Source organism: Rhinopithecus bieti, unplaced genomic scaffold (assembly GCF_001698545.2).
Source record: "Rhinopithecus bieti isolate Rb0 unplaced genomic scaffold, ASM169854v2 scaffold_27006, whole genome shotgun sequence".
In the NCBI taxonomy this organism is placed as follows: Eukaryota; Metazoa; Chordata; class Mammalia; order Primates; family Cercopithecidae; genus Rhinopithecus; species Rhinopithecus bieti.
Window position 1 is genome coordinate 2,369,926 of NW_016813373.1, and position 16,073 is coordinate 2,385,998.

The 16,073-nt window shown below is 40.4% G+C and overlaps 1 protein-coding gene across 13 annotated transcripts in view; it reads left to right on the forward strand.

The window, feature by feature from the left end:
* The window catches only part of SMG7 (SMG7 nonsense mediated mRNA decay factor), a 90,586-nt gene extending 74,513 nt beyond the window's left edge, over positions 1-16,073 (forward strand). For 6 of the 13 annotated variants that reach the window (XM_017848087.1, XM_017848095.1, XM_017848099.1 and 3 more), the window contains 11 exons: positions 2,909-3,028; positions 3,986-4,412; positions 6,242-6,386; positions 6,810-7,192; positions 7,844-8,215; positions 8,987-9,136; positions 11,095-11,175; positions 11,651-11,810; positions 12,637-12,807; positions 12,931-13,076; positions 13,643-16,073. In XM_017848087.1, the coding sequence (XP_017703576.1) occupies positions 2,909-3,028; positions 3,986-4,412; positions 6,242-6,386; positions 6,810-7,192; positions 7,844-8,215; positions 8,987-9,136; positions 11,095-11,175; positions 11,651-11,810; positions 12,637-12,807; positions 12,931-13,076; positions 13,643-13,804 (2,317 nt within the window). In that variant the 3' untranslated portion in view covers positions 13,805-16,073. The remainder of the gene's footprint in view (positions 1-2,908; positions 3,029-3,985; positions 4,413-6,241; positions 6,387-6,809; positions 7,193-7,843; positions 8,216-8,986; positions 9,137-11,094; positions 11,176-11,650; positions 11,811-12,636; positions 12,808-12,930; positions 13,077-13,642) is intronic. The other 7 variants (XM_017848089.1, XM_017848100.1, XM_017848088.1 and 4 more) reach the window with 6 other exon arrangements.

Sequence of the window (16,073 nt, forward strand, 5' to 3'; positions counted from 1 at the left end):
TGGCTGGATATGAAATTCTGGGTTGAAAATGCTTTTCTTTAAGAATGTTGAATATTGACCCCCCACTCTTTTCTGGCTTGTAGAGTTTCTACCGAGAGATCTGCTGTTAATCTGATGGGCTTCCCTTTGTGGGTAACCTGACCTTTCTCTCTGGCTGCCCTTAACGTTTTTTCTTCATTTCAACTTTGGTGAATCTGACAGTTATGTGTCTTGGAGTTGCTCTTCTTGAGGAGTATCTTTGTAGTGTTCTCTGTATTTCCTGAATTTGAATGTTGGCCTGCCTTACTAGGTTGGGGATGTTCTGGATGATATCCTGAAGAGTGTTTTCCAACTTGGTTCCATTTTCCCTGTCACTTTCAGGCACACCAATCAGACATAGATTTGGTCTTTTCACATAATCCCATACTTCTTGGAGGCTTTGTTCATTTCTTTTTACTCTTTTTTCTCTACACTTCTCTTCTCACTTCATTTCATTCCTTTGATCTTCAGTCGCTGATACTCTTTCTTCCAGTTGATTGAATTGGTTACTGAAGCTTGTGCATTTGTCACGTAGTTCTCGTGTTATGGTTTTCATCTGTATCAGTTCTTTTAAGGTCTTCTCTGCATTGATTATTCTAGTTATCCACTCATCCATTCTGTTTTCAAGGTTTTTAGTTTCTTTGCGCTGGTTACATAGTTCCTCCTTTAGCTCTGAGAAGTTTGATTGACTGAAGCCGCCTTCTCTCAACTCGCCAAAGTCATTCTCTGTCCAGCTTTGTTCTGTTGCTGGCGATGAGCTGTGTTCCTTTGGAGGGGGAGATGCGCTCTGATTTTTTGAATTTCCAGCTTTTCTGCACTGCTTTTTCCCCATCTTTGTGGTTTTATCTGCCTTTGGTCTTTGATGATGGTGACGTACTGATGGGGTTTTGGTGTGGGTGTCCTTTCTGTTTGTTAGTTTTCCTTCCAACAGTCAGGACCCTCAGCTGTAGGTCTGTTGGAGTTTGCTTGAGGTCCAGTCCAGACCCTGTTTGCCTGAGTATCAGCAGCGGAGGCTGCAGAAGATAGAATATTGGTGAACAGCAAGTGTTGTTGTCTGATTCTTGCTCTGGAAGCTTCATCTCAGGGGTGTACCCAGCTGTGTGAGGTGTGAGGTGTCAATCTGCACCTAGTAGGGGATGTCTCCCAGTTAGGCTACTCAGGGGTCAGGGACCCACTTGAGCAGGCAGTCTGTCTGTTCTCAGATCTCAGCCTCCGTGCTGGGAGATCCACTGCTCTCTTGAAAGCTGTCAGACAGGGGCGTTTACCTCTGCGGAGGTTTCTGCTACTTTTTGTTTAGCTATGACCTGTCCCCAGAGGAAGTGTCTACAGAGGTAAGTCAGCCTCCTTGAGCTGTGGTGGGCTCCACCCAATTCGAGCTTCCAGGCGCCTTTGTTTACCCACTTAAGCCCCAGCAATGGCGGGCACCCCTACCCCAGCCTCACTGCAGCCTTGCAGTTAGATCTCAGACTGCTGTGCTAGCAATGAGGGACGGTGTGGGATATAATCTCCTGGTGTACCGTTTGCTAAGACCCTTGGTAAAGCGCAGTATTAGGGTGGGAATTACCCGATTTTCCAGGTGTTGTGTGTCTCACTTTCCTTTGGCTAGGAAAAGGAATTCCCTTCCCCCTTGCGCTTCACAGGTGAGGCGATGCCTCGCCCTGCTTCAGCTCTCGCTGGTCGGGCTGCACTCGCAGACCAGCGCCAACTGTCCGACACGCTGCAGTTAGATGAACCCGGTATCTCAGTTGAAAATGCAGAAATCACCCATCTTCTGTGTGGCTCACACTGGGAGCTGGAGGCTGGAGTTCTTCCTATTCGGCCATCTTGGGTGTGCCCCCACCCCACACTCTGACTGATATTTGTATTTACCCATTCCCGATTGCCCCACTGTCTCTTTTAGCTTGATGCTCAAGTTCCAGCACTATCCAGCTCTTAGTTGTTCAGCCTTATTTTCTGCCACTTCCCCCAATATTTATAAACTCTATACACTATGTGCTATACTTGAATAGCTCCCTGTTTTTATTCCTCCACACCTTTGTTCACGTTGTGTCTAGAACATTTCCTTCTCCTCTGCTGCCCTTCCATCACCAGCTTGGTAAGCACTTAGCCATACCTGTCAAGGTCCAGCTCAGCTGTCACTCTATGAAACCTTTCAGAGCTTCTCAGAAGGAACTCATCCTCCTTTTACTATATTCACTTACTCTTTGCATAGTTCTTATTATGATCCTTATCAGATTGAATCATAATTATTTATTCCCAAAGATAGGGACTCTTATTTATCTTTGTGTCCTCAGCATCTAGCCTTGTGCCTGGCAATTCTTAAATCTTCTTTAAAAAAAAAAGTTTAATGAGAAATCTGAGAAAGCTTTATTTTCTCAGGTTGGTTTACCCTTCTGATATCAATGAGTTACTCTATATGCTTTATGATATTTATACATTTTTCTGATTTAGAAGGGTCTGCCATAAAGCGGATAGATTAATATTATTTATTGGAATAGGCACCTCAGAGACTCTTAGCATTGCCGTGGTCATTTCAAGCAAATTACTTAGCATGCAAGATAAGTGTTTATAAAACTTTATTCTTAAAATGATAAAAGCATCTTTTCTAATACAAAGTTGTGGTTTATTTGAGCTCCCCAACTAGAAAGTGAAATGTGAGTAAAAATACTACATTAATGTAATGAGTTTGTATATTTTCTTTTCTGCTTTATTTCATAGTTTGTAAAAATCTCTGGGAGTATAAATTCTAGTAAGTGCAGTTGATTACCTCAAGTAGCTCACCTATATGGAAAATAATCTGAAGCCATTATAGTTAATCAGGTGAACTTGGTTGCCTGGAAAATATCTTTAGCAATTTAATATTCTCATAACTTGTTTGTGTCAATTTTAGGAACTTGGATTTTTCCAAAGGTCACCAGGGTATTACAGGAGACAAAGAAGGCCAGCAACGACGATTACGACAGCAGCGCTTGATCACTATAGGCAAATGGATTGCTGATAATCAGCCAAGGTATGTCCATGGAGCTTCTGGTCTGTCCTTTTTTAACCACCTTTTTAGATAAACACACACACACACATCTCACAAGTTACGTATTTTTTAGACTTTGGTATAAATATTGTTGATCGTGAACTCTTAAGTTGACATACTGGTAGCACAACATCTAATTATAAACTTAGTGAGTAAGTATATCTTTATTTAGAATCTCTGTTCTCCTTATTGTGTATTATAGAGAACTTGGTTGTCTTTTTTGTTTATCATGAGTTTCTGCTCTAATTTATAAATATGTCTGTAAATCTATAACTGAATTGTACTTCCACAGTCATGGTAATTTGTATTGGCCTGGGCATGGTGGTCAGTTTCAGGCAGGACAGACTAAGATGGTGCCAGTAGCCAGTTCAGTACAAAGCAGACGTGGTCATTAGTGTAGGGGAAAGAACACAGGTTTTGTCATTCGATTGGTTTGAGTCCCATTTCTAGTTCTGCAGCTTCTCAAGTGGGTGTCCTTGGGATCTCCCCAGTAGATTATAACCTTTCGAAAGTCAGTACTGCTTATTCAATTTTGTATTCAGGTTTCTGTCATACAGTAGGTACTTAAATGCTTGCATGTTTGAATGAACTTACCACCTCCGAGCTTCAATTTTCACATCTACAAAATAGGAATTATATATAGCTACCTTCAAGGGCCCTAGACTAGTGTCTTGCACTTGAAGCATGCTCAGAAAATGTAAGTTCTGGCAAACGTTGAAAGAGCAGAGGGAGGGATACGTTGTGACGATGTGAAGTGTGATAATGAGAACCTCAGTTTCTACATAACTACTTTTTGTGTTACCTGAATCCACATTGTTATATCCAGCTGTTTCCGTGGTTATTAGTGCTAGGAATATATAGACTTGGATCCACACACAATTCAGTTGTTATTTTTTAAGTTAATGTTTTTCATATATGGATTTATTTTTGCTTTTTTAGGCTGATTCAGTGTGAAAATGAGGTAGGGAAATTGTTGTTTATCACAGAAATCCCAGAATTAATACTGGAAGACCCCAGTGAAGCCAAAGAGAACCTCATTCTGCAAGAAACATCTGTGATAGAGTCGCTGGCTGCAGATGGGAGCCCAGGGCTAAAATCAGTGCTATCTACAAGCCGAAATTTAAGCAACAACTGTGACACAGGAGAGAAGCCAGTGGTTACCTTCAAAGAAAACATTAAGCCACGAGAAGTGAACAGAGACCAAGGAAGAAGTTTTCCTCCCAAAGAGGTGAGAAGGGACTATAGCAAAGGAATAACTGTAACTAAGAATGATGGAAAGAAGGACAACAACAAGAGGAAAACTGAAACCAAGAAATGCACCTTAGAAAAGTTACAGGAAACAGGAAAGCAGAATGTGGCAGTGCAGGTAAGCTGTATTTGAACTATAAAGCAGGTAGAGGAAGGCTCACAAAAAAGGCAAGATTTTTCATTTTGTTCTAAAGCCATGAGAATTGGCTGTCCTGGAAGTTTAAATGCATTATTTAAATGCATAGTAAGGTTATATAAAGAGCTGTGATAGATGGTCATTTTATCAATTCTTGGGAATTGTGAGTGAAAAAAAAAAATCTCAACCTGATTTGACACTTTTGTCAGTCCTCTCCAGTTTAAGCAGTTTGAAAGGATTAGTTGCAGAGTCGTCAGTTTCGCACAGGATTATATTTTATTTGGAAGATAATAACTACCATTTGTCAATGCTGTAGTGGAGATTTGGGGTCTTCTGTAGATCCACTAGAACCAAAACTATATTAAGGCTTATGTGGGGTTTTTTTTTTTTTTTTTAAGATTCACCGTAATATACATACACACGTATATATGTATTTTCTTCTTGGAAAAATATGAGGCTTTTTTTCTTGACAATTATACTTGTCCCAGCTAGTGATATTAATACCACTTTAATCTTATCCTGGATCCTGGGAATTTATAAAGGAAGAACCCAGGTTTCTTGCTGGGAAAAGATAAGCACTGCTCAGTTACTTGTGACTTTCTTTTATTAAAATATTTTCCAAATAGATAAGATGATTTCATATAAACAGAAAAGGGCCTTTATTCTGTGATGGTTTTATTGAGACTATTAATGTTTGAATAAATACTTAAGTGGCCATGTGAATTGTTAACACATTTTAGCAAATGTATGTGTTTGCATGAGAAAGTTTACATTGTTGAAGGCTGCTTACAAATAAATAGTACCTTTGATGTATTTCTCTAATTTTTTTTGAGAAAGAAAAATAAGAAAATAATAGTTCCATTTTAATATTATATCAGGGAGAGAAACAAAAGACAAGGTAGAAATTAAGACATGGGGGAGAGAGAGAGAGATGCTAGGGAAAGGCAAGGGAAGAAAAATGAACTAGAAAGCCAAAGGATCAGAGTTTTAGGGATAATGAGTCCAGCATTTTCTGCTTACCCTGCCTCCATTCTCTAACTGCTCCCAATAAGGTCCGACTGAAAATAGAATCTCCTTTTTTGAGGTTTCTCATCCATCTCAAATCAGCCATAAATGATTAAAGAAAGAAAAGAGTCAACATATCACCACACTCTGTACCTCGTCCTGAGTTTTCTATAAATGCTAATAATTTTCCCTGATTTTGCTCAACTTTGAGCGGTGCATATGACATCTACCCTCTGGCTCCATCTATAGGATCTCAGGGCCTGTTCCTTACTGCTGAAAATATCCTTATTTATTCTGAAGGGTGGTAAAGTTGCAGGGTGGAAGGTGGATGCCTGACTGTACACATATGGCTACCCAGATGAAATTAAACTGAGGGCCAAAATAACTGACCTATGGGTTAACGGTCATTATTAGTTCATAATTCATGTATGCTGTTTAATGAATTAGAGTATAGAGAACCCTGGGCCCCAGAACAAGCAACTTAAAGTCATAGACAAGTTTTTTTCAGCTTGTTAGCATCAGGCATCTCATTTGTAAAACAAATGGACTCTAAGGTCCTTTACATATTTGGATTTTTGTGATCATGGGAAAGCAAAATAATTAGTAAAACTAAGGTAGTAAAATTATCTTTTATTGGCTATTAAATAATTTGCTTTGATATTCCGTTTTTAACTTAGGTGAATTTAAATATCTTCAGCATGTCCTTTTTGATCTAATGAGGTTTTAAATACTTTCTTAAGAGTAGGGTCTTTTTTCTGACAAATTTGAGTTTCAGTTTATTATAGTTTTGCTTCTCTTGGTCACAGGTAAAATCCCAGACAGAACTAAGAAAGACTCCAGTGTCTGAAGCCAGAAAAACACCTGTAACTCAAACCCCAACTCAAGCAAGTAACTCCCAGTTCATCCCCATTCATCACCCTGGAGCCTTCCCTCCTCTTCCCAGCAGGCCAGGTAAATATGTTTTATAATTTCTTCTACTTAATCTTTTCTGTGCAAGAATTTCTGTTCACTCACTGAGAAATGTGTATTCTGTTGGAGTAATGTTACTAACCCAAAGAAAGTTCTATTTTCCCTAATGCTTATAAAATTATTTTTGAAATGTTTCTGTGTAGTGTACATGCAAGTGCATGTTTGTTATTATGAAGGAAATCCTATCACTGAACACAGAAGCTACTTACAGAACACTGATTACTTCAGTGGGTAGAGGAAAAATGTCAATAGTCTATTTTTAATTCTTCAAATCAAGTTAAAGATTGACAACATGACTGATCTCTTTTATGATGTGTTAGAGGACTCCCTCTACTTACCTGTTTTAAAAAAAATGAATTTTTTGCTGTTTCTTTAGAACTAAATCTGTGTTCTTCTGTTTTGAAGGGTTTCCACCACCAACATATGTTATCCCCCCTCCTGTGGCATTTTCTATGGGCTCAGGTTACACCTTCCCAGCTGGTGTTTCTGTCCCAGGAACCTTTCTTCAGCCTACAGCTCACTCTCCAGCAGGAAACCAGGTGCAAGCTGGGAAACAGTCCCACATTCCTTACAGCCAGCAACGGCCCTCTGGACCAGGGCCAATGAACCAGGGACCTCAACAATCACAGCCACCTTCCCAGCAACCCCTTACATCTTTACCAGCTCAGCCAACAGCACAGTCTACAAGCCAGTTGCAGGTTCAAGCTCTAACTCAGCAACAACAGTCCCCTACAAAAGCTGTGCCGGCTTTGGGGAAAAGCCCGCCTCACCACTCTGGATTCCAGCAGGTAAGTTACAGTTGTGTGTACTGTCCAGCAGAATGAAATAAAGGGAAATGCTGAAAGATTCAGTGTTAGAAATGCTGATTAAACTTTGACATACTTCTTGTTTAGATTTGTAGTGATTATGAGAAGGCAAAAGTATTGTCTCTACTGTTTATGAAAGTTCAAATGTTTTCCTTACTTTTGTAAAGCATATAATACTAGATCTTAACTACCATTCTTGGCTGCTACAAAGTGTCTATTTTATTGAAAATGGATTTTCTGCAAATAATTCTATAGGAACATAAACTACTAGGGAAATAGAATCACAGTCTTGATGAGGTACTAAGACAGATGTGACACCGATCTTAAATGTTGTCATTTGAAGCACAGCACTTGAAGCAGAAAGGGGAAACAAACACTCTTATACAAATATATTCATTCATTCATTAACCCTCTTAAATAGTTGAATTAAAAGCAAATATGAGTCTGGTGCCCATAATCTGTTCCCAAAAGACTCTGTGTATTGAAAAGCCCAAATGGTAAAGGAAACTGCTGCCTTGCCTAGAGTTTTGTTGGTTGGAAAACACCTCAAGTTCATTCTGTGATTCTTTAGCATTCATTATAAGTAATATTGCATTTTATCCTCACCTTGATGACAGGCATCTCTTTTTTTAGTATCAACAGGCAGATGCCTCCAAACAGCTGTGGAATCCCCCTCAGGTTCAAGGCCCATTAGGGAAAATTATGCCTGTGAAACAGCCCTACTACCTTCAGACCCAAGACCCCATAAAACTGTTTGAGCCGTCATTGCAACCTCCTGTAATGCAGCAGCAGCCTCTAGAAAAAAAAATGAAGCCTTTTCCCATGGAGCCATATAACCATAATCCCTCAGAAGTCAAGGTCCCAGAATTCTACTGGGATTCTTCCTACAGCATGGCTGATAACAGATCTGTAATGGCACAGCAAGCAAATATAGACCGCAGGGGCAAACGGTCACCAGGAGTCTTCCGTCCAGAGCAGGATCCTGTACCCAGGATGCCATTTGAGGTGTGTGTTCTTTCCTATCACCGGGCATTTTGGAGATAGGTTTGGGGTTGACTGTCTTTTGAATATCTCAAATGGATCTTATAAAGAGGCCACTCTTATTCTTTAGTACCATAGAATGCCACCGAGTATTGGTGTAGCTCTTGGTTTCCTCCTCAAAGTTGCACAGTGTGTTTTAGTTTGGAAGCTGAAGAATTCTGTTAACTGATTCAGAACTCTGATGGTCTGGCAAAGAAACCATGTACAGAAGTCTCTAAAACAGCATGTTAGAGAATTCTGAGACAAAGCACTCCTCTCAGTTGGGCTGAATCATCTAAGTTTAAAAATAGGTTTACTGATACTTAAATAAATTGCTCTCTGAGAGGAACAAAGTTAACCAGTTATCTTGGACAGTGGAGGTCCCTTTCTTTGCCTTTTTTATTCATGAGAAGCAGGTGAATGTTAGTAACTTTTTAAAAGATCTGTTTCTTTCTTTCTTAGCACAAGAGATGCTAATTATTTTGCTCCATAGCATTGTTTTACTTAACTAGCCACGTTCACCTTTTGTGTTCTGCTCTGTCAGTATTGTTGCTTTTCTGTTGTCTTGAACTTTCTCCAATATTGTCCTTGTGTTGCTTTGCCTTTGCATTTCGGAGCCTTTTTTCTCTTTGCCTAATACCATCTATCTCACTATCCCCTTGACTTTAGTTATCTTCTTCCACCTAATCATACTACTATTCCTTTATGCTTTTGTTATCCCTTATTGCATCTCACTGTGATCCTTTCTGTCACTAGGACCCCAAGAGCTCCCCTCTGCTTCCTCCGGACCTGTTAAAGAGTCTGGCTGCCTTGGAGGAAGAGGAAGAGCTGATTTTTTCTAACCCTCCTGATCTTTACCCGGCTCTGCTGGGGCCTCTCGCCTCTCTTCCTGGACGAAGCCTTTTTGTATGTATTTGACATAATTCTGCTTCTTGCTCTAACTCCCAGCTGCTTTTCTGAGATATTGTAGTACACAGATTAGGTGATTTCTTGTCTTCCTGGGGCTGTCCTTTTCAGAACTGTAAAACATATTTTCTAATTCCCTAAACCAACCTTAAGATGGTAGTAGGGTATACCAAAGCATTTCTGACTTTATATTTCTCCCAAATCATAGAGACATACCTTAGTTTTATGTGTTATCCAGAAAACATTCTGCAGAGCTGGTAACACACAGGGTGTGATGGTGACAAATTAACTCACTTTGCAGGTGACACTTCCATCTGGACCCAGAAATTTTAAGTGTCATTTAATCTTGCTTAGGAACAGTGAGATTTGTTTCTCATATGTAGCCAAAATATGAAAGGAAATATGTTCTCGATTTTTTTTTTTAACTGACATTATTGAATAGTATATGGCTCTTTTTTGTTTGGTTAACTAAATGCAGAAAGAGCCCTGATCTAAATTCAAAGTTGGATTCATAAACAGAATGAGTGAAAATGAAGAGGATTCTACTTATAAACATTGTCAGAGTGTCATAAATGAGTAAATATCAAAATAAATAACTAGAATCACATAAAATAAAATCTGAGAACATCATGCATTTCAAAGAACATCATTCTGTATGCTTGTCAGTGTTCATATTATATTTTACTGTGAGTGGGGAGTATAAAAGATGGAAAGAAAGATGGATGCTATGAGGCTTTTCCTCCTCTATTACTTAATAAAACATTAAAAGATAGTGAATTTTACTTTCTTGCTTTCTCATAAACACAGGGCAAGCACACATTCGTAAAATTAAAATACATTAATTTTAGTGTCAAGAGAAATAAAACCTTAACAGCTTTCATGACATTGCTGCCATCCCTGGCACTTGAAGTTCTGTTAAGAATTTGCCTGGGTGGTAGCAGTAGGGGCCCCATACCAAGTTATGAAATAAGAGCAATAAAAGACCCCCCCGGAGACTTCAATGGTAGTAGTGCCATGACTGAGTGCACAGGGATTGTGGAAGCCCAGCTGCTATACTGTTGCCTCTACGTGTTTGCCTTTCTTGCTACTTTTATGCTGGAGTGGCTTGAAGGACTGAGAGTAGTGCTTCTGTGTCCACTTGTTTCCTAATCCCTTAGTTCTTGTTTCGTTAGTGTTCCTTTCATTGGAAATGGAGCTGATGGTAGAACAAGTGGGAGTATCTTCAGGGGTTTTGTTTTTTGTGTGTGTGTGTTTAAGAAACAATGAATAAAAAATCCTTGACTATAACCCTTCCTATATTTAACATTAGTGATACAACGTATGTCAAAGTGCTTCTCTTGTCGTAGGTATTTAGTAATGTTTTGTTAGCCAGCTATTCAGTGACAGCATTAGAGATTCAACTTTGTTTCTCCTAATAACTTTGCTAGGGCCATTAATAAATGTAAACTTGACTTTTAGCAACTATTTTACTATATACTGCAAATAGAGCTGCTTAAGAAGTGTTTTAACAAAGACATTAGTCAAATGGATTTGAAAGGCTTTTTTAAAGTCACCAATGTTAATGTTTTAAAAATTGTGGGGTGGAGAGGAACAGTGTTGGAACAGTTCAGCATTTTGTTTTGAGATTATTTTAAGTGCAACTGTTGACAGGAGGATTCCTGAGGTCCACGCCTCATAAACACTCAGAGTGCTGTTTACCAGGGTCGCTGGTCCCTGCCAGAATAGAATCTCTGACTAGATTTGATCTAAAAGGAGGATTCTACTCACCTGTGGCGACTGGCACTTAGGCAGTGTCTTGGTATTAATAGATTTGAATTCACATCTTCTGAGCCTCAAATTGTACTCAGTGGGCGAATACAGGCATGCTTTTGCTTTGGTTCCATACCATAGTATGGTAAGATTAATATTAAGAAAATGGAAGGTATAACTTAATTACCTTTTTTTCTGGGACTGTGAAGAAATCCTTACTGGAGAAGCCCTCAGAGCTCATGTCACATTCATCCTCTTTCCTGTCCCTCACCGGATTCTCTCTCAATCAGGTAGGTGAACAGTGAAGAATCCTGCTGTGTGCTTTTAGTGTCAGCTGATCAGTGTCTTTCTCATACTATTTCAGTATGTCTGTTTTTTCTTTATTTTCCATGTATTAGTGTATTCCAGATATTTGATGTTATCCCCCTTGTCTCTGATTGGGGCATACTAGTGACTTGTACATCATGAGTTAAAACCCTTTAACTTCTCATTAATATTGAAACCCTTAGGGCTCTGTTGTTGAGCCAAATAAACTATTCACATTTTCAACCTGGATAATTTACATAGAGCAAATTTAAGGGTGAGAGAAAGCAAAGAGGAAAATTAATTTGACTGGAAAATTGAAACAGAAAGAAATAAAAGCCTTCAAACTTTCTCTTCCTAAGAAAAGCTTAAGGTGTACCCAGCACCCATGAACGAGCCATTGGATTTTCTCAAATCTCTTTCCTTGGAGTGAGTTTATAACTTCACCGTCATGTCTTTCAGGAAAGATACCCAAATAATAGTATGTTCAATGAGGTATATGGGAAAAACCTGACATCCAGCTCCAAAGCAGAACTCAATCCCTCAATGGCCCCCCAGGAAACATCTCTGTATTCCCTTTTTGAAGGGACTCCGTGGTCTCCATCACTTCCTGCCAGTTCAGGTATTAACTACTCTTTAAATTACAGACCTTGCATTTCCTGTACACTCAGTTTGATTAAGGGATAGTGAGATTCTGTAATTGTAAATATATCAGTTGTTGGGTTTTTTATTTTTTTGTTTCTTTGTTTTTGTAACTTCTGAAAGGAAATAGAAAAAAGCCAGTTTATGTATTAAATGCTACTGACAAAGCTTTTTACATCCTCAGTAGCCAGCAGAGACGTAAGGGAGAAAATAGAGGTTCTGTCTTAGGTTCCCAGCTGTTTTTTAGTTTTATTTGTAGGTGTTCATTCTTTGCAGAAAAATTGCTCTCTTTTTTTTTTTTTTTTTTTTGAGACAGCATCTTGCTGTGTTGCCCATTCTAGACTCAAACTCCTGGGCTCAAGCAGTCCTTCCATCTCAGCCTCCCAATAGCTGGGACTGCAGGTGCACACCACTGTGCCCAGCTCCATACTTTTTAAAATTGAGATTTTTAACTTATAATAGAATCTGACTAAATAGTAATTCTTAAGGTTAGCAAATTCTTTCTGATACGTAAGACCAATAAATATGTATCTGAAATAGTCGTGCCAGAATAGTGCATTCATTCAGTTGACAAAAATTGCCTACTGATTTGTTTTGCTTTTTTAAGGCGAAGAATATGCCTTAGATACGTGTGGCAGGGCAAATTAGTGCATCTAGCAGATCTCTTTGGAGCCTTTAGTTTCCCTTTCCTTCAAAGCCCTGTGGTTATTGTTAGAATTTTAGTGATCAGATCTATAGGAACTGTAGTTCTTTGTATGTCTATGAAACAATGATTTACTATATCCTGTGTTACTATTATTTAATAGATCATTCAACACCAGCCAGCCAGTCTCCTCATTCCTCTAACCCAAGCAGCCTGCCCAGTTCTCCTCCAACACACAACCATAATTCTGTTCCATTCTCCAATTTTGGACCCATTGGGACTCCAGATAACAGGGATAGAAGGACTGCAGACCGGTGGAAAACTGATAAGCCAGGTGAGATCTACATTTCATTGCCAAGCAAAATTGAAAGAATTTACTCTAGCCTTCCCTGGGGTCTGGCAATTGGTAGTGATAGAACATCTTCCTGAATTTTTCTTACCTCTTTTCATCCCTTAGCCATGGGTGGGTTTGGCATTGATTATCTCTCAGCGACGTCATCCTCTGAGAGCAGTTGGCATCAGGCCAGCACTCCGAGTGCCACCTGGACAGGCCATGGCCCCTCCATGGAGGATTCCTCTGCTGTCCTCATGGAAAGCCTAAAGGTGAGTAGATTTCAGGAACAAGAACCGCAAGATTATTACAGCAAAGATGTCTCTGCTTTCATTCACATAAATAGCTAGACTTCTCAGGCCCTTGCAGTTGACTGATACATAGCACATATATAGCAAAGTTCTAGAAACATGGTCTGCCTTACAAGATTCTTGAGTGATAATTTTTAATTTCTGAATTCACTAGTGGTAAAGCAGTGTCTTCAGGAGGACAAAAACAAAGGTTTTAGTTTCGTTCTAAGGTTAAGAAAATTCTGATTGATTTTGGAATGTTTAAGCCTTTTCTGACAAGAGTATCTAATTTTAGAAATGTTTTATTTGCCTAAAACTTTTATAGTAAATGCCCTGTGTGGTACCACATACAGCCAAGTTTCAGTAAAAAGACTTGACATAAAATGTGATTTCACTTCTTGTTTAAAACAGTCTTAATGGAAACTAGCTTTAAGAATCTTATAATGACTTTTTCTAATAGCTGGATTTTTGTGGGGAGTGGGGTTTGGTTTTGGGGCCATATGTATGCCTTTATATTTGGCTGGGATTGAAAAACAAATCCCTTTCAGACAACTGGGCATTTGACCTCTGCTGACAAGATCTGGACTGTTTTTCAGTCTATCTGGTCCAGTTCCATGATGCATCCTGGACCTTCCGCTCTGGAGCAGCTGTTAATGCAGCAGAAGCAGAAACAGCAACGGGGACAAGGCACCATGAACCCTCCACACTGAGGCCAAAGTGGCAACTTGGGAATGAAGGCTCCATAAACCATGGCATGTTGGGTTTGCAGGACTGGCCCACACAGTCCCCTGCAGGTGGCAGCCCTCTTTTCTGTTTCTTGCTGTCAAGAGGGTGTAAGTATTCCACCAGCCCGCTGAGTGTGCACGAAATGTTCGCAGTGCAACAAAAAGAAAAATCCATCAGGAACTCTCCGTCCCCCCGGGGCCTTCCGGAGGGAGAGAGGAACTGCTGTTTATCTCACTCAGTTACTTGGTATCACCGCCTCTCACCTTCTCCATTGTGCATGTCCCCAGCCACATGGGAAGTGAAAGCTGAGAAGGGAAGGCAGATGGGAGAAGCCAATGGGAACTTCTCAGTCCTTTTTCCCTCTTTGGGGAATAAAATAGGAATCCATTAATGATCGCTTTGCTGACTGAGAATGTAGTTGAAATTATTCTTAAACATCTTTTATTATTATTACTCTCAGTAGTAAAATATCACACTGAATTCTTCCATACACAGGTGTGCTTCTAGTCAGTGTGTAGCAAGGAAAGCCCCGTTCACTGCTCCCGTGAGAGGTTGGTGGTGACAGGATGGGGAACCGACCTCTTCAGCCAGTGGAAATGTTCCCTAAGGGAGAGTTCAGGGCCTCTCAGAAGGCTCTGGTAGGCCCTCCTCTGGCCAGGAGACTCCAGCAGGAAATGCCCTTCACTCTGTAGGTGCTCGAGCCCCAATCGAGGATGCAGTGTGGGTGGTGGTGCTGGACTGGACTAGCAGGTGACTGCTGTAGGATTTCAAATTACGTTTTTGATTCCTGTACATTTTACAGTCGCACAGCAAGCAGTCTCGCAGAAGGCAGGCTAGTCCATTTACAGCCTGGAACATTCTAATAGGTAGAAGCTTTCAGTGTGGTTATTTTTTGTTTGGTTGGTTTTTGTGCCCCCATTCTACTTCCCACCCTCCTGCCCCACCTCCATCCCTTTTTTACCCAATGCTGTATGCTAGTAATTGTTTTTATTCCTAATGTGTACAACATCACATCTCCCCAAGAAGCAACAGCATGGGGTCCAGCAGTTGGGGCCCAAAAGACAGTCTGAAGAGGAAGGATGCGGCAGTATCTGCATAGCCCACAGAGGGCCCAGGCCCCTGCCCAGCTGCAGTCTCCCAGCCTCCACTTTCAGAGTGAAATTCAAGGCAACACGGACATGTGCACGTCACGCACAGAAGAAAACAACGTCGTCCATTTTGGAAAAGGCGAAAGAAAGGAAAATAAACTTACTTGATATTTATTAGGAGGAAAGAGGACTGAAAAAGTACTTGCGTAGAAACAGAAGGACAGCATTTCTGTTAGGCGTTTCCTGGAAAAGTAATATTTTAAGGGGAAATTATGAGAGCAATCCAAATGTTCAATTGCTGTACTAGTGGTAGGGTTTATTTTCTGGGAAGTCTCTCGTTTGTCTGTATGTTTGTGTACACACACATGCCCATCTGCTGTCCCAGAGGGGAGGGGTTGTGTGTATGAGTGTGTGGGGTTAGTGTGGAACGTAAGAGCTGGAACACAGCTGTAGAGCAAAGCACATCAGGAGCCCCAGTTGTCACTGGAGTCTGGGCAACCCCAGCAATGAAAAGGGGTGAGATAATGCTCATTGCTCTTCAGAGAGAGTGGTTGGAGTCCCCCCACCCCGCCCCTCCAGTCTGCTTACATTATTGCTCTTTTAGTTTGACATGGTGTTTGGGTTTTGTTTTGTTTTTTTGAAAGGTCTGAAAAGGTGAAGCCCCCCACCCAATGGCAATATGAAACCTTTTGTGCTTCTCTTCAGCCCCTTCCCTGTGTCCATCTTTCTCTCCTCTTCCGAAGCCTTGTTCCTACTACCTTTACCCAGTTTGTGTGTTTGAGCTCTGCATTCAGGCAGCTGCAACATTCCAGTGTTTGAACTGTCACTGATTCTTGCGCCCTAGACAACAAGCTAACCAGGTTTACCATCTCACTCCCATAATACCCAGCTCCCATCTAAAGCCCCATTCTGCATGAGAATTTGGTGTTTGGAATGTTTTCTGACTCTTGGGGCGGGATTCCTCGCCTTATCATCCTCACTGGAGTAATGAGGAGGGGGAGGAGAATCTTTATCAGAAACTGGTTTTGTGTAGTAAACTTTCTTTCCTGGTTTTTTGTTTTGTTTTGTTTTCTGGATTTTGTTTTTTGTTTTTGTCTGTCTGTGCAAGACCTGCAGCTGCTGAAAATCAGCTTTGCCTTTAATTAAACCATGTTCTCTCCAACCA